General features: G+C 42.0%; 1 protein-coding gene across 1 annotated transcript in view; it reads right to left on the bottom strand.

The window, feature by feature from the left end:
* Window positions 1-2,190: 2,190 nt before the first annotated feature.
* Window positions 2,191-26,903, bottom strand: part of cacna2d4a (calcium channel, voltage-dependent, alpha 2/delta subunit 4a) — a 366,454-nt gene continuing 341,741 nt past the window's right edge. The window contains exons 36-38 of the mRNA XM_063059526.1: window positions 6,839-6,951; window positions 3,514-3,596; window positions 2,191-2,751 (exon numbers count right to left, since the gene is read on the bottom strand). Coding sequence (XP_062915596.1) covers window positions 2,659-2,751; window positions 3,514-3,596; window positions 6,839-6,951 — 289 coding nt within the window. The 3' untranslated portion in view covers window positions 2,191-2,658. The remainder of the gene's footprint in view (window positions 2,752-3,513; window positions 3,597-6,838; window positions 6,952-26,903) is intronic.

The raw sequence follows: 26,903 nt of genomic DNA, 5'->3' as shown, positions 1-26,903 counted from the left end.
TTTGTTAGAATAGGAATGCTTCGTCTGTGTATGTACTACTATTCAGTTGGTTGGTGAAGGGGAGAGGGATGGGGGAGAGAGGGGTGGAGGGTGGATGGTGATGAAGGTTGGGGGGGTGGTTGGAATAAACAGTCAAAATGTAATTGGCAATTGGTTGTATTGAATGTAATTTGTTGGTGTTGCAATAAAAAAAATTAGTAATAAAAAAAAATCAATGGGGACGGGAGAGGTTCCGGAGGATTGGAGGGTTGTAGATGTTGTTCTCTTATTCAAGAAGGGGAGTAGAGATAGCCCAGGAAATTATAGACCAGTGAGTCTTACTTCAGTGGTTGGTAAGTTAATGGAAAAGATCCTAAGAGGCAGGATTTATGAATATTTGGAGAGGCATAATATGATTAGGAATAGTCAGCATGGCTTTGTTAAAGGCAGGTTGTGCTTTACGAGCCTGATTGATTTTTTTGAGGATGTGACTAAACACATTGATGAAGGTGGATATGTGGTGGATATGGATTTCAGCAAGGCATTTGATAAGGTACCCCATACAAGGCTTATTGAGCAAGTAAGGAGGCATGGGATCCAAGGGGACCTTGCTTTGTCAGAATTGGCTTGTCACAGAAGGCTAAGAGTGGTTGTAGAGGGTCATATTCTGTATGAAGGTCGGTGACCAGTTGTGTGCCTCAGGGATCTGTTCTGGGACCCCTTCTCTTTGTGATTTTTATAAATGACCTGGATGAGGAAGTGCAGGAATCAGTAAGCTTGCTGATGACACAAAGTTTGGGGGTGTTGTGGATAGTGTGGAGGGCTGTCAGAGGTTACAGCAGGACATCGATAGGATGCAAAACTGAGCTGGGAAATGGCAGATGGAGTGAGGTGGTTCATTTTGGTAGGTCAAATATGATGGCAGAATATAGTATTAATGGTAAGACTCATGGCAGTATGGAGGATCAGAGGGATCTTGGGGTCCGAGTCCATAGGACACTCAAAGCTGCTGCGCAGTTTGACTCTGTGGTTAAGAAGGCATGCAGTGCATTGGCCTTCATCAACGATGGGATTGAGTTCAAGAGCTGAGAGGTAATCTTACAGCTTTATAGGACCCTGGTCAGAACCCACTTGGAGTACTGTGCTCAGTTCTGGTCACTCCACTACAGGAAGGACGTGGAAACTATAGAAAGGTGCAGAGGAGATTTACAAAAATGTTGCCTGGATTGGGGAGCATGCCTTATGAGAATAGGTTGAGTGAACTCGGCCTGTTCTCCTTGGAGAGGCGGAGGATGAAAGGTGACCTGATACAGGTGTACAAGATGATGAGAGGCATTATTAGTGTGGATAGTCAGAGGCTTTTTCCTAGGGTTGAAATGGCTAACATGAGAGGGCACAGTTTTATGGTGCCTGGAAGTAGGTACAGAGGAGATGTCAGGGATAAGGTTTTTTTATGCAGAGAGTGGTATGGAATGGGCTGCTGGCGATGGTGGTGGAGGCGTATATGATAGGGTCTTTTCAAAGACTCCTGGATAGGTACATGGAGCTTAGAAAAATACAAGGCTATGGGTAACCCTAGGTAAGGTAAGGACATGTTTGGCACAGCATTGTGGGCCGAAGGGTTGTAAGGCTTCGGGTTGTAACAGCAATGAAAGGCAGTAGATTTTCTATGTTTCTAACATAATAAAACTGGAAATTATAACAAGAGATCTTCATTTAGCTTTTAAAGCCTTCTCTATTCTGTTAAGTCATTGATTAATCTCAAGGTCTCATAGTTCCTGTAAACATCTAATTGATTTTTCCTTTTCATAAACAGGGTTCCTCTTGTAGAGACAGCATTTGATACTGCTCTATAGAAATGAGTGTTCCAACTGCCTGATGTAACAGGTGTACAATAAGGTAACCTAGAAGGTTCCAGTGAGAAAGAAGTCCCTGCCATGGTAAACTTTTAGATAGAAAAGGTGCCCCGAATCGGATCTGTGTGCTTATTGAACGGAGGCACCACAGTAAGGTTTGCACACGTTTACATATTTACAAAATTGGAGATTTGAAAACAGCCTGTGCTTAAGTGTGTATCCCAACTCTGTCATACTCTGAACATTGCTCAACAGTTCTCAAGTGCTAAAATTGCTGTTACATAAACATAAATCACAAACTGATGTAACCTAAAGAATTTATTATGTGGAAAGAATGAAGAGTGAAGATATTCATATAAATTTTTGAAAGGGGAGGTACACTACTGGAAAGAATAATTGCTGGTAACTTTACTACAGTATTACACATTTCAAGCTCCAGAGAAAGACAATGTTTCTATTAGCCAATAACAAGTAGAATTATGTGGAGATTTATTTGTTGCACATTAGTTCTCATACTTTTAGAAACCTAAATTGGGATAGTTCCTCTATCTTCTTGCAGAGAGTCATTTATCTTGTTTCCGCAGTTGTACCATTCTAGATGCTGAAAATAAAGAAGTATTTTTGAGAGCAAATATGCAACATTTGCAATGATAGTAATGTCTTTCATCCAATGATAGTAATGTCTTTCATCCAATGGCTTGTTAACAGTTCAATGGAATGAGGCTTGATTGATCAGATTTGACTGGATTTGACCAAAACCTTCACAAAACTTTCTAAATCAGTATCAGTGTTGTGCATGGTGGCCATCGCTTCTGGTTCATTGTCATAAAACAGCAGCAGCCATGCCCAGATTAAATGCTAGCAGCACTCCAGATGGAGAGATTCCTGAAACCCCTCCACACTCCTCTGCGTTTTCCTGTTGAGACAATATGACTAGTCATTAACACACTCATTTAAGTTTTTTACTCTGCTGAAAATGGTAGCTCATACTGAGATAATACTTTAAATAATAGCAGCCCACCAGTACCTCATCTAAATAGTTGCATTTTCCCTCAGCATTTCAGCCAAAACAATGAGCAAAAGCAGCATATTCAGTTGTGGGGACTCGAGGTAGATGCCGAGCCAAGGTAGTCTTAAATTCACAAATGAGAAAGAAAACTGACAGGAAGGAAATTATCATATATGTAGCTTCTGGCAACTATTTAATTGGCAAGGACCATGGAATAAGTCACTTGATCCTGAGTCTTCCTGCAATACATAATACTTTGTTGGCCAATGGGCAGAAACATGTATTTGTTTGGTGACACTGTGGAAATGGCACTACCTAACCATCAGTCACAATTTCTCAACTTGTTTGATGCAGTTTAAGAACAAATGCAAAGGAAATGCACCAGGGAGTTGAAGATAGACAGCAAATGACGTCCTACCTTTGCACAGTTATTCCAGTTCAGGGCATCTCATGATATTTGCTAGATATCATCAGGTATTATGCTTTCACATAATACTGCATAGAATTGTTTGTCCTGGACCATTTTGAGTTATGGAATTCAGCTACAACAATAGGACCAGCAACATTGGTTCAATCAAGAGCTTGTAACAATCTATTTTACCTTGCCACACACTATGTATATGGTTCCACTTTTTGTTGTGGAACAGTTAGTCCTGAGTTACACCTTACCTCAGGATGGAAAGCATGGCATGTATCAGGTCGACGCCTTAGCTTTTGCGATCGCATACGCTGGCATTTCACAGATGCATTATTTATGTTGGAGTTAAGGGAGTATAGTGGAACTAAAGAGATTGTTGAGTTAAAACAACAGCAGTGAGATTCTGATTAGTCTGGCATTAGCACCATGTAGGTGAACTGAGGGTTGCAGAGATACCTTATGTTATTGCTTGGCATCAGCTTCAAAATTTACATTATATTAGGGAAGAGGAAGAGGTAAATTTGTGCCCACATCTAGTTTCTTCTGTTACTTTAGGGGTACACCAACCTGCACATTGCAATATCTCTGCACTTGGCTCCATATTGCTCTGAATGTGTGAAGACAGTTACCCCACGACTCTGGCTGGGTGTTGTTAAAATGACTGCATCTTGAGTTGCTTGCTATTGCCCTTGGTAGGGCTTATTTCTGAAGAATAATCCAATATTAATTTTATGTAAACATTTACATACCATGGTTGTGACATTCATTCTCCCATGAATCTTCCTTGAGAATTGCTGCCTAACGAGATTTGTTCACCTCTAATGAGTTGCAATTTGGTTAGGAGAATTTCAACTAAGAAAACTATTACCTGAAATTGCTTTAGAATTTTAGATGAATCTTTTTTGAGACTCGTAATTTATTAATATACGCAGTTCACTACAGAGAAACCACAGGAAACATTATTTTGATAAGGAATTTGGATCTGGAGCTGACACGCAGTATTGAATTTACTAATGATATCCAAGTATTACAATATCATGGATAGTGTCAGCAGGATTTTCCTGCATCTATTCCCTCAACTTCCAGGGCTGAAAATATCAAGTGTAAATCTCATCTCCTCTCCTTTTTCTGTTCCCTTTATGCTCCATGCTGGTTGTTCCAAGGTATCTAAAACACCTGATATCTACAATCTGCAGGAGAGATGTATAATTTCATGAAGTTGGCATGTTTTCCTAAATTTGATAGTTTGAGGGCCATAGTTTGATTATGAAAAGCAAATAATATCAAAACATTATTGTATTTTTTAAAATATTTTTTGCATCATCTTTGTCTTCTTTAGGCTAAATATGATGACTGTGCTGAGGGTAGAGTAGCTTATAGAAGTTGTTATTAAGTTTACAAACAAATCTGCAAACCAAAATATTCAGAAATCCAGAAAATTAGAACTTGCCATCCAATACTGGGCTGGAAATCGTATTAATTTAGAAGTGTAAAAACTGATGTTCATCACCCTAATCTTGCTGAGAAATTCACACAATGATCAAAAATTTGCAAGGTTCACAGTGTAATGTTGCTGGATTTCTCTCTGCATTGACACACTAATATTGATTATCTCAGCATTTCCAGTTGACAACACTGAGCACATTGATCTTTGCAGCCAGCTATTAAAGGTGTGGTATCACAACGTTCTTTCAACTGCATTAAAGAGTTGTTATTGAATGAATAGATGTTACACTGAGGAAGAGGGGTAGGAAAGTTCTTTCCACGGATCAGAAAGATCTAGATGAGCTATTAAAAACAGCAACTGCAGGAGGCATGTTCTTTCTTGGGGGGGTTGCATTGTGGGGTGGGGGCAAAAAGAGCCTCTGAGATGCAGCTGGAAAAGTTGTCAAGGAGTTCTATTTAAGACCACGTGTTGGCTATGCAGTCCTACATATAGGAGAAACCTACAAGTTAGACAAATGCTTACGTTAGTCCTGCTGCTTTTGTCGGCCGGGAAAGATATATAGTCTTCTCTCCATTAGCATGAAGCTTGGATAACTTCTCTTAGGGAGCAATAAACATGAAATTGAGGCAGAGATCAGGAGTAGCAACCATGATGCATTTGCTCAATTTTTTAAAAATGGTGCATATTGCATGAGCTGAGATCTAGGAGTTTGCATGTGTGTTCTGAGATATTGTTGGAGTTCATCATTGAACTATTATGGGAGGCAGGGATTAAGGGTTGGCACAACATTGTGGGCTGAAGGGCCTGCACTGTGCTGTACTATTCTATGTTCTATGTTCTATGAAACTGTACAGATTCCTTGGACATAGCATAGATAATCTTGCAGTTGAATTGAGATTCAGAGTTTACCATGTTCTTCAGACACAGACTATTTTAGTCCATATACCGCTAACTTCAAAAACTAGTTTAGGTTTTTTACAATTACTATACATATAAATTTACAGGTGGAATATTTGCTGAATTGTCTTTGAGGGAGACAGAATGAAGACGTTTTGATGACAACTTGTCCTGTTGTCCTGAGCCAATGCTTCCTTGTCCTGTTTCCTATGAATAAAGAGGTTAATGATGTCTCTAGGCCCAATCAAATTGGGCTGAAGAGTGTTGGATATGGCCAACATTTCCAGGCTCAGCCATTTGAAATGAAGCAAGTCCAGATTTCCTGCAGAAATGTTATCAATGCAGGATTTTCTGAGTGACAGATGGTACCTTGACAGCTGGTGACAGAACCCAGTCTTGCTGGGATGCCCCAGAATTACGTTGGGAATCCTTTCTCTAACCTATAATAAGTCCAATATTGAGTAGTTGTGGAGATCTAATTCAATTTAATGGGGTCCTTCAAATTGTAGAATAGGGAAGACAGGCGATTTAAAAAAATATTTGACTGATTAATTATTTGTAAGTGCTTTTATTTTTTTCAATTATGGAGTAGCTTTATTAAAAATTATTTCTGTCAATTTTAATAGATTTCAAGTGTTTCGCAGTGTCAGTGTTGTTTAAAAAGTGTTAAGTTCTTTGACAAATTTGACATGCAGCAAAGTTCTGCCCCAGCTGCCAGAGTCGTTTCTGGATCATGGCTTTAGGTTTTCTACAATTTGAGGTCCAGTCATTGCTGACAGCTCATTAAGTCTCACTGAATAACTGAAGGATCAGAAAACCCAGTGAGATTCCACCTTTACATTCATAATAGATAAGCACGGTCTTCAGTCAAGCACAGACAAAAGCCTAATAAATGACTGCAATTTTAAAATGGATTAAGAAGTGTGTTAATTGGATTCAACGGGAAGTGAATTATTAGCATTTTATTTCAAAGAAGGTGTATGAAGATCACAGTTCTGAAACAGCTTTGTCCTCATAGTTGGAGAACAGCGTCGAAATCAATACTTGATTTTCCACATTTGACAATAGGACAATAGATTTACAACACACAGCCCAGCTCCCACCAATCCTCAGGAACCACTTCTATCTCCCTTCTCCCCTCCTCTATAGCTATCATTATCATTCCCAGACCTGCATAGCCTCGTCATCTCCTTAGTCTCCGTGCCTAGAGACACAGGCTATATGAAGGATATATTTTACTTCTTTCGGTTCCAGTAGGACTGGTGGGAAGACGCTGCAGTCACAGTATGCTTCAGTCACTAGAAGAAGGAGGTTACTATTTTCAATTTGCTGTACCACAAACATTCTGAAACAGAGAATGTATAGCAATATTTAGGCAAACAATTTATGGATGCTTTTAATATTTTTCCTACTAGTTTTCAGAACCATGTTTTGCAAGATTTGTGAATATCTTTCTCCATGTTTCATATATTTCATTAGGAGTTGGAGGAGGTTTGGTATGTCACCAAAGATGTTCATAAATTTCTACACTTAGAGCCTTCTAACTGGCAGCATCACTGTCTGGCATGGGGGGAGCCAACTGTGCAGTATCAATATAAGCTGCAGAAAGTTGTAAACTCAGTCAGCACCATCATGGGCAATAGTTTCCCTAGCGTCAGGACATCTTCAAGGAGTGATGCCTCAGAAAGTCGCCCTATCATTGAGGGCCCTCATCACTCAGGACGTGCCCACTTGTCATTGCTACCATCAGGGAGAAGGTACTGGAGCCTGAAGGCACACGCTCAATGATTCAGGAATAGCTCCTTCCCCTCTGCCACCAAATTTCTGAATGGACATTGAACCCATGAACACTACCTCTACTTTCTTTTCGTATTACTTATATATAACAAATTTCGTGACATACGCTAGTGATATTAAACCTGATTCTGATTCTTATGTTAACCTTCTACAAGAAGATCACTGTCATCATATGGGTTTAGAAGGAGGAAATATCTGAGCAAGACACACGTGAAGAATATTGACAAAATAGCTGTGGATAACATTACTGAGCTGGACAAAATAAGAAAGCAGCAGAGAAATCAGAGACAGGCAAGAAGTCAAGCAAGTTTTCAGCTATTGAAAGCTTACAGACAGTTTTAATTATATTTGCCAAGTGCAGAGTTTAAAATAAAACTATATCATTGAATGTGCCTGGGCCATCAGAATAAAGAACCTACTCCATACATTGAGGGAGTAGTTCGGGATAACAAAATGATGACAAAAGTATTAAACTCAATCAAGGCAAAATTATACAGAGACATATTGTGTATTTAATATTTCAGTAATATTGTAATTATATTGTTTACTTAAGCATTCTGTGTTGTTTACATAATTCATTATGGGTTACAGGTACAAAGAATGTGAATGGCATACGTCTTTACACTGCCACATCATACTTGAGCACCTCATTTAAAGTAGACACATTTCCCAGCTCTCTGTTCTTCTTTTGATTGGTTTTAGAGTTTTACAAAACATAACAGTGGCGACAAGTAAGTTTTAAAACCAACCCAAGATGACCAGCTACAGTACCTGTTGAATCACAGCATGTTTACTTCGCAAGAGGAGAGTGCAACGTTTGAGTTTTTTAAAAAAAAATTACAATATGTATTTTTTCTTCAGAAAGAGGAGAGAGACTGTGAAGTTTTTAAAAAATGACAGAAAACAAACAAAATTCATGGAGCATAAACAATGAGTACTAGGTGATAATAATAAATAAATAACCAGAAATGGCTGACTACATTGGGAAGATAGACACATCCGATTGCACAAGAGATACCAAGATATTGTATACTGAACAAATTGAGCAGTATTTTGAAGCAAATGAAATAGACAATGAGAAACAAGTACGAGGAAATCTGCAGATGCTGGAAATTCAAGCAAAACACAAAAAATGCTGGTGATTGCAGCAGGCCAGGCAGCATCTATAGGAAGAGGTACAGTCAACGTCTTGGCCCGAAACGTTGACTGAACCTCGTCCTATAGATGCCGCCTGGCCTACTGCGTTCACCAGCATTTTTAATGAGAAACAAGTGCCAGTTTTATGGAGTGTAATTTGTAGAAGGGCATACAGTTTGCTTAAAAGTTTAACTGCTCCAACCAAACCAGCTGAAATGAGGTTTGATGAAAGTTATACAAGAAGATTTAGAACCAAAACCATTATTGATTACAGCTTATGTGGTTGAATTGAAGAGATTGTCTGAGGATTGTCAGTTCTCTAATGGACTTAATGATGCACTGAGAGATTGTATAACTTGAGGAATCTTACAAGAGAGCATTCAGAAATGGTTCCTAACTAAAGCACAACTCACATTTCAAAGAGCAGTTGAAATCACTGTGTCAATGCAAACAGCAGACAGAGACATAATTGAGTTGCAGTCAAGAATGAAATGAACATGAACAAAATTGCAATCTCTAAACAGAAACTGCCTGGCTGAACATAGTGTCACCGTTGAGGCAGGGGCTCACAAACACCAGACCAATGCAGATTTAAAGGCAAAATTCTTTTAGTTGAAAAGTACAGCACAGGAACATGCCATTTGGTCCACAATGTTGTGCTGAAAGTTAAAAAGTAAATCAAAAACACCTGAACACTAATCCCTCCTACATACACCATGTCCATATCCCTCCATTTTCCTTACATACATGTGCCTAGCCAAACGCCACTTAATAGCTTCTAATTTATTTGCCTCGACCACCTTTCCAGGCAGCTCATTCTAGGCATCCACGATTCTTTGAGTAAAAAACCCCTCACAAAACTTGCAGAAAATGCAACAAAGTAGGACGTGTACAAAATGCATGTCAGTCAGAAAAACATAAATGGATTGCACAGGGGAAAAAAAAGATAAAATGTCAAGTTGCAGTTTCAAAAAGAGCACTAATCTGCATGCTGTCAATGAAAAATCAGATAATGATGAGATTGACACGGGACTAGGTAGCCTTGAGATTTATAAGGTGAAAACTAACAGTAGACAAGTGATGTGGCTTACATTATTTGCATGCCACATCTCCTGCAAAAGAGTAAATTGAAAGCGAATTAAGAAAGGCACTGGATGATGCCACAACAGTGTTCAAAGATGGAATTGGAAACCTCTAACATATCATGGGTAAAATTATGTTAAATGAAAATGCCACACCCAAGTTTTAAAAAGCCAGTCTGATTCCTTATGCCATCTGTGATAAAATAGCCAGTGAGCTAGATTGCATGGAGACTGAAGGAATTCTTTCCAAGGTTGAATGGAGCCATGGGCAATGCCAATGGTTGCAGTAGCCAAGAAGGATGGTTCTGTTAGGATCTGTCGTGGTCTTAAGGTCATCATCAACCCAGTACTGAAATTAGATCAACACCTTCTGCCCAGGATAGAGGATATCTTTGCAAATCTTTCTGGAGTGAAACTTCAGCAAAAAGGACTTAGCTAAAGCATACCTACAGATTGAGATGGAAGAAGAGTCCAAAGTGTTTCTCACCATAAACACCCACAAAGAACTTTATTGTCATAATAGGCTTATTTTTGGAGTAGCATCTGCACCTGCACACTGGCAGGAAGCTATGGACCAGGGGCTGCAAAGCTGCCCAGGCACTCGGTGTTACCTGGATGACATCAGTATTACTAGTGAGGATGACAAGAAACATCTCCAAAATCTCAAGACTGTTAAAAAGATTATGGGCTCAGAGGACAATGGAACAAGGGTGAATTCTTTAAACAAAGCTCACTTACTGTGGTCACACTATTGACACACAAGGATGGCACAAATTTGCCGAGAAAAATCAAGCAGTGGTGGATGCCCAAGGCCAAAGGGCGTGTCACAGTTGCGGTCCTTTTTAGGATTTGTCAATTACTATAACCAGTTCCTACCAAACCTGGCTACTATGCTCCACCCCTTGAACTCATTACTACAGATTGGGAAGAAATGGCAATGGACAAAGCAGTGTGAGGTGGCTTTCTAAAAGACAAAAGAAATGATGATATCAGACACTATGCTCACCATGCCCATATTGTCCACTGAAGCTTGCCTGTGATGCCTGACCTTATGATATAGGTGCAGTCATATCACATTATGAATAATGGAAGTGGATGTCCTTTGCATCACATTCACTTACTGCTGCAAAGAAAAGTTGCACATAGATTGACAGAGAGGCTTTGAGTCTGCATTGGATTGAAAAACATTTCAACCAGTACTTGCATGGGAGAGAATTGAGAGAGTTTACACTCATCATTGCTTATCAACCACTAGTGTCCATTATCAATCCACAGAGGAGTGTTCCACTAAAAACAGCTGCACAAACACAGAGATGGGCTTTCTTTCTTGGAGGACACAATTACAAGATCAAATTCAAGAGGACAACTAATCATGGAGGTGCTGATGGATTTTCTCATTTACCCTTGGAAAAGGAAATACCTGAAAAATTTGCTAAAGGGAACATTCCTCTAGACGTATTCTCCCTAATGCAGATCGAAAGTCTCCTTATTACGGCAGAAATGATCCAAAAAGAAACCTGAAAAGACCCCACACTGTCTCAGGTCTACACGGCCAGCGAGAATGGTTGGAATGTGCAGCAGGAACTCCAGCTCCTCCATTTTTACCAGTGATGGGATGAATAAGACCATCACTGAACTAACAATGCTCAGACATATGCTGAAATGGACACCTCTTTCTTTTGATTCCACTTGTGAAACCTAAAGTGTTCTGCAATCAACAATTGTTTCTGTTCTAAATCTTCCTGCATTGCTTTTCTGATATCAGTTGCTTTGGTTGGAACAGTTAAACATTTAAGCAAACTGTATGCTTTCCCACCTAGTACTTACAGCAAAACTGTCACTCGCTTTGCATTGGCTATTTCATTTACTTCAAAATACTGTTCAATTCACTCAGCATACAATGTCCAATTATCTTTTGTGCAATCGAACGCGTCTATCTTTACATTGTAGACAGTGATTTCTTCTTGCTTTTTAAAATGTGTTATTATCACCTGACACTCACTGTTAATGAACCCATGAATTCTGCCCTTTTTTTACTTGACTGACTCTGTCCCTTTCTAAAGAAAGCATGCCACAACTTTTAAAAACCTAAATTTCTTGTTGCACTGCAACAGGTAGGAAGACATCTCGGGTTTGTTTAAAACTTCCCCGTCACCGCTGTTGTGTTTTGTAACTCCAAAAGTTAAAATTATTGAAAAAAAACACAGAGCTGGGAGATGCTTGTCTTAGTTTTGTTTTTACTTTTAGTGAGGTGCACATACATGATGTGATGGTGGATGACGGATGCCATTCACGTAATTTTACATATAACCCACAATTAATTATATAAACAACAGAGTGCTTAATCAAACAATATATTACATAAATATTTCTGAAAAATTAAATACTTTTAGAGAGGGCATGGTTTTAAGGAGCTTGGAAGTAGGTACATAGGAGATGTCAGGGTTAAGTTTTTTACACAGAGAGTGGTGAGTGTGTGGAATGGGCTACCACTGGCGGTGGTGGAGGCGGAAACGATAGGGTCTTTTCAGGGACTCCTGGATAGGGACCTGGAGCTTAGAAAGATAGAGGACTATGGGCAACCCTAGGTAGTTCTAGGGTAAGGACATGTTCAGCACAGCTTTGTGGGCCAAAGGTCCTATATTATGCTGTAGGTTTTCTAAGTTTCTATGTCTATGTTATACAACCTCATAATCTACCTTTACTGCATTTTTTCTGTAGCGGTTACAGCTTATTCTGCATTATTTTATCTTGTTCTAACCTCAGTACACTGTGTAATGATTTGATCTCTGTGAATAGTTTTGCAAGACAAGCTTTTCACCATATAACAGGAATTCTGCAGATGCTGCAAATTCAAGCAACACACATAAAAGTTGCTGGTGAACACAGCAGGCCAGGCAGCATCTCTAGGAAGAGGTGCAGTCGACATTCTGATGAAGGGTCTCGGCCTGAAACGTCGACTGCACCTCTTCCTAGAGATGCTGCCTGGCCTGCTGCGTTCACCAGCAACTTTTATGTGTGTTGCTTTTCACCATATCTCAGTATGTGATAAAATAAACTAATTTGAATTCCAATTCCATTTAGTAGTAACTGGGGGAATGAGGGCAGGGGAGATGATGAGAATACTGAGAGAATAGAAATATGGGATTAATGTAGAATTATGGTAAATTGGTGGCTGATGATTGGCATGTACTTGGTGAGCCAAAGGGCTTGTTTCTCTGCTTTATCTCTCTATGACTCTAAATGCCTGTCTCTAACCTCAACTGTGCCTTACTTTTCTTTCCAATTTTTCTTGTGAAAGTGTAAAAGCTGTAAACTTGTCATTACAGCATCTCAGGCTCTCATTCAAACGTGGTCATCTGGTTCCTGGATAGGTTTGAGAAGGAAAATTAATCTCAAGCATTTTTTTTGAGGATTGATCCCAAGACAAAAAACTCAGAAACAGCTGCCGCCCCATTTACAGTAAATTATTATTTACTTTGACTGCTCAGAAATTATGTAGAGATCAGCATGAAATTCTTAAGGCAAGAAACCAAGATAATAATTGACATGAAAAACGCTGGGGTAGTTCATTAGAGGAAGCATCACTGAGGTCAGAATAAAATATGTTAACTAAGTTTAAGATAAGGGAGCTTTATCTTACAACTGCATATGATCTCTAATCTCAAATCTACATTTCAATCACCTTCCCTGATGTACTATCTTTTCCTTAATGAGCAAACACAGATAAAAATATTGCCCTATATTCTCCTGACCTATGTGGACATTTCTTGATGTTGAATATGCTTTTATATTTAAAGATACTTAAAAACGCATTTGAATCATTAATTTTTTAAAAATGTTTATGATTTGACAGAGAATTTCTTAAACATCAAGCTGCTTGATGATTGGTTCACCTTGTATATGTCGCCTAACCAGCACTGTAAACACAAACAAGAGGAATTCTGCAGATGCTGGAAATTCAAGCAACACACATCAAAGTTGCTGGTGAACGCAGCAGGCCAGGCAGCATCTCTAGGAAGAGGTACATTCGACGAGACCCTCTGTCAGGACTAACTGAAGGAAGAGTTAGTAAGAGATTTGAAAGTGGGAGGGGGAGGGGGAGATCCAAAATGATAGGAGAAGACAGGAGCGGGAGGGATGAAGCCAAGAGCTGGACAGGTGATCGGCAAAGGGGATATGAGAGGATCATGGGACAGGAGGCCCAGGGAGAGGGAAAAAGGGGGAGGGGGGAACCCAGAGGATGGGCACTGTAAACAGTTCTGCAGCACTTGTAGAACAGGGGAAGAGCTAGGATTTCCCCAGAAGGCGGCTTATTCCAATTTGTCTGCAATACAGCTTAATTTCTACCCCTTAATGTCTCATTTTTCCTTTTCAAGGTGGATGGGGTTCTGTTGGAGTCTGTGATCTATAGCTGCACCCAAAGTGCGTTTCTTTACAGCGATAGTTGCCACTCCTGGAGCTCACTGACTGGCCGTTCTTCCATATGCCCAGGATGCGGTGTAGAAGACACACACCTTTGGGATGTGGCTCTGCGGCCCTGTGGACAAACAAATTCTATGGCGGTGTCGTTGATTGAGGTGTCACAGGAGACGGAACAGAACACCGCAATAGCGCCTGTGGCTTTCGGAGGCTTCTGGTCATTCCCTCTCTTCCTCTCCTCTCCTCCACTCCTCTTTCTCTCTTGCTCCTCTCCTTTCTTCTCCTCTCTTTCCCCTCTCTCTCTCCCCCCCCTTTCTCTCTATGGGGGGGAGAGAGTTTGCTGCTAATTCTTGAGTTGGAGATCTCAGAATAAAAGCGAAATAGCAGACTGTAAAATCATAATCAGCGAGCTGTTTTGTTTATTGGGTGTTAGCTTTCGTAAACCGAGGGACAGAGTTTAAGAGTCGCGAGGTAATGATGCAGCTCTATAAAACTCTGGTTAGGCTACACTTGGAGTACTGTGTCCAGTTCTGGTTGCCTCACTATAGGAAGGATGTGGAAGCATTGGAAAGGGTACAGAGGAGATTTACCAGGATGCTGCCTGGTTTAGAGAGTATGGATTATGATCAGAGATTAAGGGAACTAGGGCTTTACTCTTTGGAGAGAAGGAAGATAAGAGTAGACATGATAGAGGTATACAAGATATTAAGAGGAATAGATAGAGTGGAAGCCAGCGCCTGTTCCCCAGGGCACCACTGCTCAACACAAGAGGACATGGCTTTAAGGTAAGGGGTGGGAAGTTCAAGGTGGATATTAGAGGAAGGTTTTTTACTGAGAGAGTGGTTGGTGCGTGGAATGCACTGCCTGAGGCAGATACACTAGTGAAACTTACGAGACTACTAGACAGGTATATGGAGGAATTTAAGGTGGGGGGTTATATGGGAGGCAGGGTTTGAGGGTCGGCACAACATTGTGGGCCGAAGGTCCTGTACTGTGCTGTACTATTCTATGTTCTATATTTTGTTTGTCTCCCTTCTCCCTGCAGAAAGGGTGACACCGCTTTGTTTCTTGTTAGGGATGAGACAGCCTGTGGCACTTCAAATTGTAGGACGAAGAATTAGTTTTTGTTGGACTGCAGATCATGGTCTGTCTTTGAGGACCGCTATTTCTTGCTTGGTGGCTGGTGTGTGCTGATGTTTCCTACTGAAATAAGTGGGGGAGGGTTGATGTTTTGCTGCTGCTTGTGCATGGGAAGGGGGAGAGGGGCTTTGGGGCTCTGGAGTTTTAATGTCATTCATCCTCTGGGGTTCTCTTTTGTTGTTTTGGATGTCTGCAAAGAGCAAGAATTTCAGGCTGTATATTGTATGCACTCTCTGATAGTAGATGGAACCATTGAACCATTGTGGTTTTAAGGCCTGGTACCGCTTAGGATCTCACTCAATCTGAATCTAATTTTGTTCAAGGTTGGGTCTAGAAGATCTATGGTGGGAGGCAGTGCAGCTGATTGGTAGGGAAACAAAGAACACAATTAGCTTGCTAAACCCAAGCCTTTCTGTCTTATTCTGACTAATTAATTGTAATCAGAATATCATCTACGTATACTTTGACAATTATATCCTTTCACTGATTTTCTACCTGTAAGTGAGTGGTCTGTTGTAGGCTGGAACATGACTCCATATCCCTACAATGGAGAAACCGAACATTGATTGGGTAACCACTTTATATCCCACCAGGATAATCTTGAGCTTCTGGTCACCCATCATTCTATCTGACTCGCACTCTCAGCTCACTAACTGCAGCCTCTTAATTGCCCAATATAAATTCAACAAGCAGTATTTTCAGTTTGAGTATGATGCAGCCCCAAGGACAAAATTTGATTCTAAGGAAACTGCACTTGGTTTATTCCCTCACTGCTTCAATTTATTTCCTTATTTCTGTCTCCACCTGTTATTTTTTAAAAGTTATTATTACTTTGACAGTTTTGATCTATATTTTATCACAGACATTTCCCTCTGTTCTCTCCATCTCTCCACTCTTCAACTGACAACACATTTGATTTATAATTTTCCAGTTTTGGTGAAAAGTCTTTAACATGAGATGAAGACTCTGCTTCTCTGCCTGAATTGTTGAGTGTTTCCAACATTTACTGTTTTTTCTTTCACATTTCTAGCATCTGCAGTGTTCTTGAGGAGCAGGTGCCTAAACAGGTGTTCTCTGAGGATTTTAACACTGCCAAACAAATCTACAGATAATATAATCGACCCCTTACTACCACAGTTATCTGGAAAAAAAAGGAATATTTCCTTTTTTTTAAAGTGAAAACAAGTTTTATGTTATTTTAGAGCTAGATCTGATCAGCAGATTATTTGGACCCATGGTAGCAGGATGTGAGTGAAATTTGTTCAACCAAACCCTTGAGCAAACTTTTAAAAAAGATAACATCGTTTATAGCATTGGTACACAGAAGTTATTTCCTTGAAATGATGTGCTGCCTTCAGTTTAGAAAAGTCTTGACATTGCAAAGATTTTACTCATCTTTCAATTCTGCTTTCAAAGGGAGTACCTTTGTTCAAATCATCAATGATTCCTTCCAACATAAGGACTCAGATTTACATAGCATCTTCTAAGCCCTTTCAGTGTGTCCTAGAGCACCTTGCGGATAATGAAACATATTTGCAGAAATGTAGGAGCCAAGCTCCAACAAACAAGGTGGAAATGCCCAGAAATAGACTTTCAGAAATGTTGAAGCATCATCCAGACAGTACTTCTGACAGCGTAGCACTACCCTTTTCCTGCACTGGACTGCTAGGAACAGGCCCAAAGGACAAATGTGCTTCAATCTTTGCTTCTTTTGTACATGATTATTACTTCTCAAATGAAGTTTAAATCTAGGTCTCCTTGAATGAGAATATATCACAAAAACTATAGCTGAGGGTAAAATCAGAATATGCCAGAAACACACACCAGAATGGAGAAAGAGAGAAAAGAAATTAGTTTTAAGTTGCAGGAAATATGGTGGGAGGAATGGGTAGGTCACAGGGAATATCTCAGAATCAAAATCTACTGCCTATCAGAATATAGAATCTGATTGTCAGCACAGGGAAAGAGTTGTTAATGAGGCAGTTAGAGGGTTTCAGAAAAGTGATGTGTTGTAAAAAAGGCTGTTCTTTTCTTCTCCTTTCCCATAGCAATCCTTAGCTAGGAGTAGGTGAGGTAGGTAGGAGACTTCAGTGCAATCTTGGCTTCAGGTGCTGTCTGCGTGGAGTTTTCACATTCTCCTTGTGACAAATACTTACTGAAATTATTGCAGCCTAAAAGGCACAAGAGAAACTGAGGTCATCCTACCAAGACCAGAGGTTGCAATGGAGTCTGATGGAGCTATCTGAAGTTATGAAGTGTATAAGAATGAAATAAATGACCCTTTGGCAGGAAGGGTCAATAATTAAGGACATTGAATTAATGGAAATAATAAAAAAAACAAAAATTACATGACAAATTTGTTTACATTGTGAATGTTATGGTCTGGAATGCACTGCCAGGGGGAAGGATTGGGCGCAGATTCAATTATAACATTTAAAAGAAGGCTGGATATGTGCCCGAAAGAATTTGAATGGCCATGGAGAGAGGAAGGTGGTCAAGCTGGAATTTTCTGGTGCAGGGTGATACAGACTGACTGAGCCAAATAGCCCACCTCTGTGCTGTAATCATTCTATGGTTTTATGACACGTGTAGAGAGGGTTCTAATCTAATGTTTATTGACAGTTTCCCTAGGATCACACACACTGAACCCATAGTCCACTGATAACCTGAGTTGTCAGTCATGCCAGAATCCTTTGAAGTTGTCAGTGGAAATAAAACAAACAAAGATTTGCATAAGAATTAGTAATGAACACTACAAATCAAAATCATTAACATCACAGAGAGCAAAGTCTTTTTACTTATCTCCATTTCCTGCTTAATCCATTTTTCTGCCTAATTGACTCCTTCAATCTAATCATTTCCCATCCACGTGTCATTGCAAAATAGGTTTCCTTATCAAACATACTAAATAAAATCTGCCAGTGGCCTATTTAAATAAGGGGATGTATGACGAATGATACCTCCTAAATCCAGCCTCCAGTGAGCGCTGGAACTACGCAGAGGTCTGAAAAGAGGAGAAGAGAAGCTGAGGCTTGCTGCTGAAGAAAAGCGCACTCGTCGGAAAAACGCACCAAGACAACACTGGAGGACAGTGCCTTCAAGTGCAGTCGCTGCAGCCGAGACTGTAACTCCCGTGTGGGCCTCTACAGCCACAACAGACACTGCTCTAACACAGACTGAAGCGAGACTTTCCAGGCGCAGAACCATGGTCTCGCGAGACTAACAGATGCCACCACCACCTCCTCCTAAATCAGGGATTCTAAAAGACAATACTTGTCCAAAATTGAGTTCCTTGACCAAATGACATTCATAGAAGGGGCACCTGAACCGACAGACACCACTGTGGATGTAAGATCAGTCTTTCAGAGACTGAACCCACGGAAAGCTTCTGGCCTGGATTGTGTCCCGAACCATGTCCTTATATTCTGCACAGATCAACTGATTGGGGTAGATGCATCCATTTTAACCCCTCCTTGCTTGAATCTAAGGTTTTCACCTGCTTTAAGAAGACACAGTCATCCCGGTACCTAATGTAACATGCCTTAATGAATACTGCCTGGTGGCTCTGACATTCACCATTATGGTTGTAGCACACCTCAACTCCAACCATCCAGAGAACCTTGACCAAATGCAGTTCAGCTCGCCGGCTCCAACACCTCAGGGCATATTCAAAACCCGGACTCCAGCAACGACCATGGACACCTTCAAAGCGATTGCGCAACCACCAACTGCAACTCCAGCCTTGAACTCCAGGCCGGGTCTTTATGTGCTGCTATTGTGACTCCAATCTCCCCTTCCCCCACCAGCACTCTGCAACCCCATCTCCCTCAGATACCACCGTCAGCTCCTGGGCCCTCAGAGGCTCCATCTTCCTCTCACCCCAACCCTCCCCTCTCCACTGACACCCCCAGCCTCCCCCTCCCCCCTCTGATCCCAGCTCTCATCCGTGCCGGGTCTTTACCATCCCCTCTGACCTTCAACTGTCTGAGGCAGAATGCTCTGTCCTCAGTAAGGGCCCCACCTTTGTCCACCTTCACCCACACCTCAGTGAGTTCCGCGTTCGCCATGATGCGGAACTCTTCTTCCACCGTCTCCGTCTCCGAGCCTACTTCTTCGGCAAGGACTGTTCTTCGGCAAGGACTCTTCCACCCCCACCGACGACCCCTTCTCCCGTCTTCAACCCTCCTCCTCTTCATGGACACCCCGCTCTGGTTTTCTGTCTGCTCTAGATCTCTTTATTGCTAACTGCCGATGGGACATCAACCGTCTCGACTTCACCGCACCTTGTTCCCATTCCAACCTTACTCCTTCCGAACGCTCTGCTCTCCACTCCCTCCGCACTAATCCTAACCTTACTATTAAACCCGCCGATAAGGGGGGTGCTGTTTTAGTCTGGCGTACTGACCTCTACCTTGCCGAGGCACAGCGACAACTCGCGGATACCTCCTCTTATTTACCCCTCGATCGTGACACCACTAAGGAGCACCAGGCCATTGGCTCCCACACCATCACCGACTTTATTCGTTCAGGGGATCTCCCATCCACTGCTACCAACCTTATAGTTCCCACACCTCGCACTTCCTGTTTCTACCCCCTACCCAAGATCCACAAACCTGCCTGTCCTGGCAGACCTATTGTCTCAGCTTGCTCCTGCCCCACCAAACTCGTTTCTGCATACCTCGACACGGTTTTATCCGCCCTTGTTCAATCCCTTCCGACCTATGTTCGTGACACTTCTCATGCTCTTAAACTTTTCGATGATTTTAAGTTCCCTTGCCCCCACCACTTTATTTTCACCATGGATGTCCAGTCCTTATATACTTCCATCCCCCATCAGGAAGGTCTCAAAGCTCTCAGCTTCTTTTTGGATTCCAGACCTAATCAGTTCCCCTGTACCACCACTCTGCTCCGTCTAGCGGAATTAGTCCTTACTCTTAATAATTTCTCCTTTGGCTCCTCCCACTTCCTCCAAACTAAAGGTGTAGCTATGGGCACCCGTATGGGTCCTAGCTATGCCTGCCTTTTTGTTGGCTTTGTGGAACAATCTATGTTCCGTGCCTATTCTGGTATCTGTCCCCCACTTTTTCTTCGCTACATCGACGACTGCATTGGCGCTGCTTCCTGCACGCATGCTGAGCTCATTGACTTCATTAACTTTGCCCTCAACTTTCACCCTGCCCTCAAGTTTACCTGGTCCATTTCTGACACCTCCTTCCCCTTTCTAGATCTTTCTGTCTCTATCTCTGGAGACAGCTTATCTACTGATGTCTACTATAAGCCTACTGACTCTCACAGCTATCTGGACTATTCCTCTTCTCACCCTGTCTCTTGCAAAAATGCCATCCCTTCTCGCAGTTCCTCCGTCTCCACCGCATCTGCTCTCAGGATGAGGCTTTTCATTCCACGACGAGGGAGATGTCCTCCTTTTTTAAAGAAAAGGGCTTCCCGTCCTCCACCATCAACTCTGCTCTCAAATGCATCTCCCCCAGTTCACGCACATCTGCTCTCACCCCATCCTCCCACCACCCCACTAGGAATAGGGTTCCCCTTGTCCTCACCTACCACCCCACCAGCCTCCGGGTCCAACATATTATTTTCCGTAACTTCCGCCACCTCCCACAGGATCCCACCACTAAGCACATCTTTCCCTCCCCACCTTTCTCCGCTCCCAACGCGACTCCCTTGTCCATTCGTCCGCCCCATCCCCCCCCACCGATCTCCCTCCTGGCACTTATACTTGTATGCGGAACAAGTGCTTCATATGCCCTTACACTTCCTCCCTTATCACCATTCAGGGCCCCAGACAGTCCTTCCAGGTGAGGCGACACTTCACCTGTGAGTCAGCTGGGGTGATATACTGCATCCGGTGCTCCCGACGTGGCCTTCTATATATTGGCTAGACCCGACGCAGACTGGGAGATCATTGCGCTGAACATCTGCGCTCTGTCTGCCAGAGAAAGCAGAATCTCCCAGTGTCCACACATTTTAATTCCACGTCCCATTCCCATTCTGACATGTCTATCCACGGCCTCCTCTACTGTAAAGATGCAGCCACACTCAGGTTGGAGGAACAACACCTTATATTCCGTCTGGGTAGCCTCCAACCTGATGGCATGAACATTGACTTCTCTAACTTCCTCTAATGCCCTATCTCCCCCTCGTACCCCATCCGTTATTTATTTATATACACACATTCTTTCTCCCTCTCTCTCCTTTTTCTCCCTCTGTCCCTCTGGCTATACCCCTTGCCCATCCTCTGGGTTTTCTCCACCCCTCCCCCCTTTCCTTCTCCCTAGGCCTCCCGTCTCATGATCCTGTCATATCCCTTTTGCCAATCACCTGTCCAGCTCTTGGCTCCATCCCTCCCCCTCCTGTCTTCTCCTATCACTTTGGATCTCCCCCTCCCACCTTCAAATCTCTTACTAGCTCTTCCTTCAGTTAGTCCTGACGAAGGGTCTCGGCCCGAAACGTCGACTGTACCTCTTCCTAGAGATGCTGCCTGGCCAGCTGTGTTCACCAGCAACTTTGATGTGTGTTGCTTGAATTTCCAGCATCTGCAGAATTCCTCGTGTTTACACCAGCCACCAAAACAGGTCTGTGGTGGATGCCATCTTCCTGGCCCTACACTCATCTGCAGAGAGCATTTGGACAGTAAAGACACCCATATCAGACTATTGCTTATTGACCACAGATCCACCTTCGATAATTTAATTCCAAGCAAATTCAGCACCAGACTCCTAGATCTGAGACTCAAATGCCTCCCTTGAAACTGGATCCTTGACTTCCTGACCAACAGACTGTAATCAGTAGGGATAGGCAGCAAAACCTCCTTTACGATTATTCTCAGCACTGGTACTCCACAAGACTGCATCTTCAGCCCCCTGCTCTACCCCCTGTACACTCATGACTGTGCAGCCAGAATCTGCTAACTCCATCTACAGGTTTTCAGATGACACTATCACAGTGGGCCGAATGTCAAATAACAATGAGTCAGAATACAGGAAGGAGACAGAGAGCTTAGTGACATGGTGTCATGACAACAATCTTTTCCTTAGTATCAGCAAAACAAAAGAGCTGGTTATTGACCAGGAAGAGGGGGCAGTACACATGGTCTTGTTTACATCAACTGTGCTGAGGTCGCGCATATTGAACGCTTCAAGTTTCTGGTTCAGCCATATAAAAAGCTATGGCAAAGAAAACTCACCAGCACCTCTACGTCCTCAAAAAGCTAAAGAAATTTGGCATGTCTGCTTGGATTTTCACCAATTTTTTTGATGCACTGTAGAAAGCATATTATCTGATACATCATGGTACAGCAAATGCTCTGCCCACGAATGCAAGAAACTGCAGAGAGCTGTGCGTGCAGCTCAGCACATCATGGAAACCAGCCTCCCCTCCATGGAACACACATCAAAGTTGCCGGTGAATGCAGCAGGACGAAGGGTCTCGGCCTGAAACGTCGACTGTACCTCTTCCTAGAGATGCTGCCTGGCCTGCTGCGTTCACCAGCAACTTTGATGTGTGTTGCTTGAATTTCCAGCATCTGCGGAATTCCTCGTGTCCCCTCCACGGGCCCTGTCTATACTTCTTGTTGCCTCAGTGAAGCAGCCAGCATAATCAAAGACCTCACTCACGCCAGACATTCTCTCTTCTCTCCCCAGACATTCTCTCTTCTCTTCCCTCCCTTCGGACAGATACACAAGCCTGAAAGCGCCTACAACCAGATTCAAGGACAGCTTCTATCTTACTGTTGTATGACACTAAATGGTTCCCTGGTACACTAAGATGGTCCCTTGACCTTACAATCTACCTCATTATGACACACGTTATTGTCTACTTGCACTGCACTATCTCTGATCTGTAACATTTTATTCTGAATCCTGTTATTATTTTGCCTTGTACTAACTCAATGCATCGTTGTGATACATAGAAACATAGAAACATAGAAAATAGGTGCAGGAGTAGGCCATTCGGCCCTTCGAGCCTGCATCGCCATTTATTATGATCATGGCTGATCATCCAACTCAGAACCCCGCCCCAGCCTTCCCTCCATACCCCCTGATCCCCATAGCTACAAGGGCCATATCTAACTCCCTCTTAAATATAGCCAATGAACTGGCCTCAACAGTTTCCTGTGGCAGAGAATTCCACAGATTCATCACTCTTTGTGTGAAGAAGTTTTTCCTAATCTTGGTCCTAAAAGGCTTCCCCTTTATCCTCAGACTGTGACCCCTCGTTCTGGACTTCCCCAATATCGGGAACAATCTTCCTGCATCTAGCCTGTCCAATCCCTTTAGGATTTTACACGTTTCAATCAAATCCCTCCGCAATCTTCTAAATTCCAACGAGTACAAGCCCAGTTCATCCAGTCTTTCTTCATATGAAAGTCCTGCCATCCCAGGAATCAATCTGGTGAACCTTCTTTGTACTCCCTCTATGTGATGAATTGATATGTATGGTCAATATGCAAGATAGGTTTGTTCCTTGGTACATGTGACAATAATAAGTCAAGTTAATAATTTACTAAACTACTGTCACAGGTGAAGCTAAATGGTCAACCACACTGCAAAATCAGGGACAAGATGTTTTTGGGAATAAAAAAGTTCAGGAAGATGAAGTTTCAGTTTGTTGCAACAAAACCGAAGATCCCATGAATTCTTACATCCAACAATAAATGTTAATAGATCATAAATAATTCTAATTATACAGGACAGTTGGGTTTGAAAACGGGGAAGGGTGCAGGTTTTGTTGAGGTTGATTACATCCAATTTGACTCTACCCTCTCACAGGAGAACTGAGGGTGTTGACAGTGGAGCTAAATGGAGCATTCAAAGAGATTTATAAAAGGGCCTCATGAGACTCAGGGAGCCTGTTCAATGGACAAAAGGCTTTGCAGCTGGCAAACTGCGATCCAGAAACAATACATGGAAGTTTTATTTCTATCACACTAGACTATGAAGAAGTGCAGGCTAATGCTTGTTCAGGTGCAAAGCGAGCACAATACTGCTACAGTGATATCATTGTAGTTTTTTAATAACTAGCTTCAATTAAATAATCAGAAGCCTGGAACTGCTAGCTGAAGTAGTGAGCAAAAGTAATCCAGAATATTTGATCTTCCAATTAATGAGATGTTGAAACTATATTTATATAAAAAGTTAGGTGATTCACCGTCTACAGCATCTAGCAGCACCTTGGAATGTGAGGACAAGACAAGGTATAAATTGTTGCACTTCGTATGTTCAGAAAGATTTGTTATGTCTTTGAAGTCAGTCTGACTGAAGGGTCAGTGCACAGAAAACTGTTGGACTGCATTAACCACAAAGGGCTGTTAGCCAGATCCTTAGTTCATATGCTTCAAATGGTAGAGTCCACAATTCAAGTTTAATGAAACTTCATTAGATAACTATTATTATAAATACCTTGTCTACATCTATTCCGAGCTCAGTGAAAGAGCCCTGAAGAAAAAAAAAAGATGGGAATTCACAGAGGACTTAGACCAAAAATTCAAACGTTATCTACCCAGGCTCCTTCAAGCACAACTTCCAAATGCATAAGCTGTATCACCAAGAAAAGAAGGTCAACAGATGTAGAGGATTCCCTTCCAAAGTGCACTCCAGCCTGACAAGCAAGTACATCGTGTCTCTGATCCTTCACCTTCAGTAGGTCTAAATAATGTTATTTCCTACCCACAGCGCTGTGAGATACTTCACCAGTGGGATTGCAGAAGGTCAAGTGAGTGGCTTACCACCATCTTCTCAAGGGCGTTAGGGATGAACAATAAACGCTGGCTTCATCAGCAAAGTCCAAATTGGAAAAAGACACTAAATAAATAAACGGATAGTCTGAACAGCTCAGATAGTACCTTCAAATCAATTGGGATAAAGCTCAAATGTTGTCCGGTCAGTAATGAAAAGGAGCAGTTAGAGAGCAGAATCCGGTACAAAAGAACCTAGATGATAGAATGTGGTAGCAGCATAATACAGAGCAAGAGAATAAAGTGTAAAGTGAAGGTGTAAAGTGAGCGTAGAAGCAAAAAGTACAAAGGGGAAAAGTAAAAGTGGCAGGCCGACAAATCCAGGGCAAGCATTAAAAAGGGCTAAGAGAGTTGTAAAAGAAGGCTTTATGTGTCAGGGATATGTGTTCATTATGTGTTCAGGGATATTCAATATTCAGGAGGGATAGACATGAAGGAAGGGGAGGTGGGGTGGCGTTGCTGGTTAAAAAAGAGATTAACGCAATAGAAAGGAAGGACATAAGCCGGGAAGATGTGGAATCGATATGGGTAGAGCTGCGTAACACTAAGGGGCAGAAGACGCTGCTGGGAGTTGTGTACAGGCCACCTAACAGTAGTAGTGAGGTCGGAGATGGTATTAAACAGGAAATTAGAAATGTGTGCAATAAAGGAACAGCAGTTATAATGGGTGACTTCAATCTACATGTAGACTGGGTGAACCAAATTGGTAAAGGTGCTGAGGAAGAGGATTTCTTGGAATGTATGCGGGATGGTTTTTTGAACCAACATGTCGAGGAACCGACTAGAGAGCAGGCTATTCTGGACTGGGTTTTGAGCAATGAGGAAGGGTTAATTAGCGATCTTGTCGTGAGAGGCCCCTTGGGTAAGAGTGACCATAATATGGTGGAATTCTTCATTAACATGGAGAGTGACGTAGTTAATTCAGAAACAAAGGTTCTGAACTTAAAGAGGGGTAACTTTGAAGGTATGAGACATGAATTAGCTAAGATAGACTGGCAAATGACACTTCAAGGATTGACGGTGGATATGCAATGGCAGGCATTTAAAGGTTGCATGGATGAACTACAACAATTGTTCATCCCAGTTTGGCAAAAGAATAAATCAAGGAAGGTAGTGCACCCGTGGCTGACAAGAGAAATTAGGGATAGTATCAATTCCAAAGAAGTAGCATACAAATTAGCCAGAGAAAGTGGCTCACCTGAGGACTGGGAGAAATTCAGAGTTCAGCAGAGGAGGACAAAGGGCTTAATTAGGAAGGGGAAAAAAGATTATGAGAGAAAACTGGCAGAGAACATAAAAACGGACTGTAAAAGCTTTTATAGATATGTAAAAAGGAAAAGACTGATAAAGACAAATGTAGGTCCCCTGCAAACAGAAACAGGTGAATTGATTATGGGGAGCAAGGACATGGCAGACCAATTGAATAATTACTTTGGTTCTGTCTTCACTAAGGAGGACATAAATAATCTTCCAGAAATAGTAAGGGACAGAGGGTCCAGTGAGATGGAGGAACTGAGCGAAATACATGTTAGTAGGGAAGTGGTGTTAGGTAAATTGAAGGGATTGAAGGCAGATAAATCCCCAGGGCCAGATGGTCTGCATCCCAGAGTGCTTAAGGAAGTGGCCCAAGAAATAGTGGATGCATTAGTGATAATTTTTCAAAACTCGTTAGATTCTGGACTAGTTCCTGAGGATTGGAGGGTGGCTAATGTAACCCCACTTTTTAAAAAAGGAGGGAGAGAGAAACCGGGGAATTATAGGCCGGTTAGCCTAACGTCGGTGGTGGGGAAACTGCTGGAGTCAGTTATCAAGGATGTGATAACAGCACATTTGGAAAGCGGTGAAATGATCGGACAAAGTCAGCATGGATTTGTGAAAGGAAAATCATGTCTGACAAATCTCATAGAATTTTTTGAGGATGTAACTAGTAGAGTGGATAGGGGAGAACCAGTGGATGTGGTATAT

This window comes from Mobula hypostoma, chromosome 9 (assembly GCF_963921235.1).
Source record: "Mobula hypostoma chromosome 9, sMobHyp1.1, whole genome shotgun sequence".
Lineage (NCBI taxonomy): Eukaryota > Metazoa > Chordata > Chondrichthyes > Myliobatiformes > Myliobatidae > Mobula > Mobula hypostoma.
The sequence above is the reverse complement of the archived record's forward strand: the minus strand, read 5'-3'. Positions and strand labels throughout refer to the sequence as shown.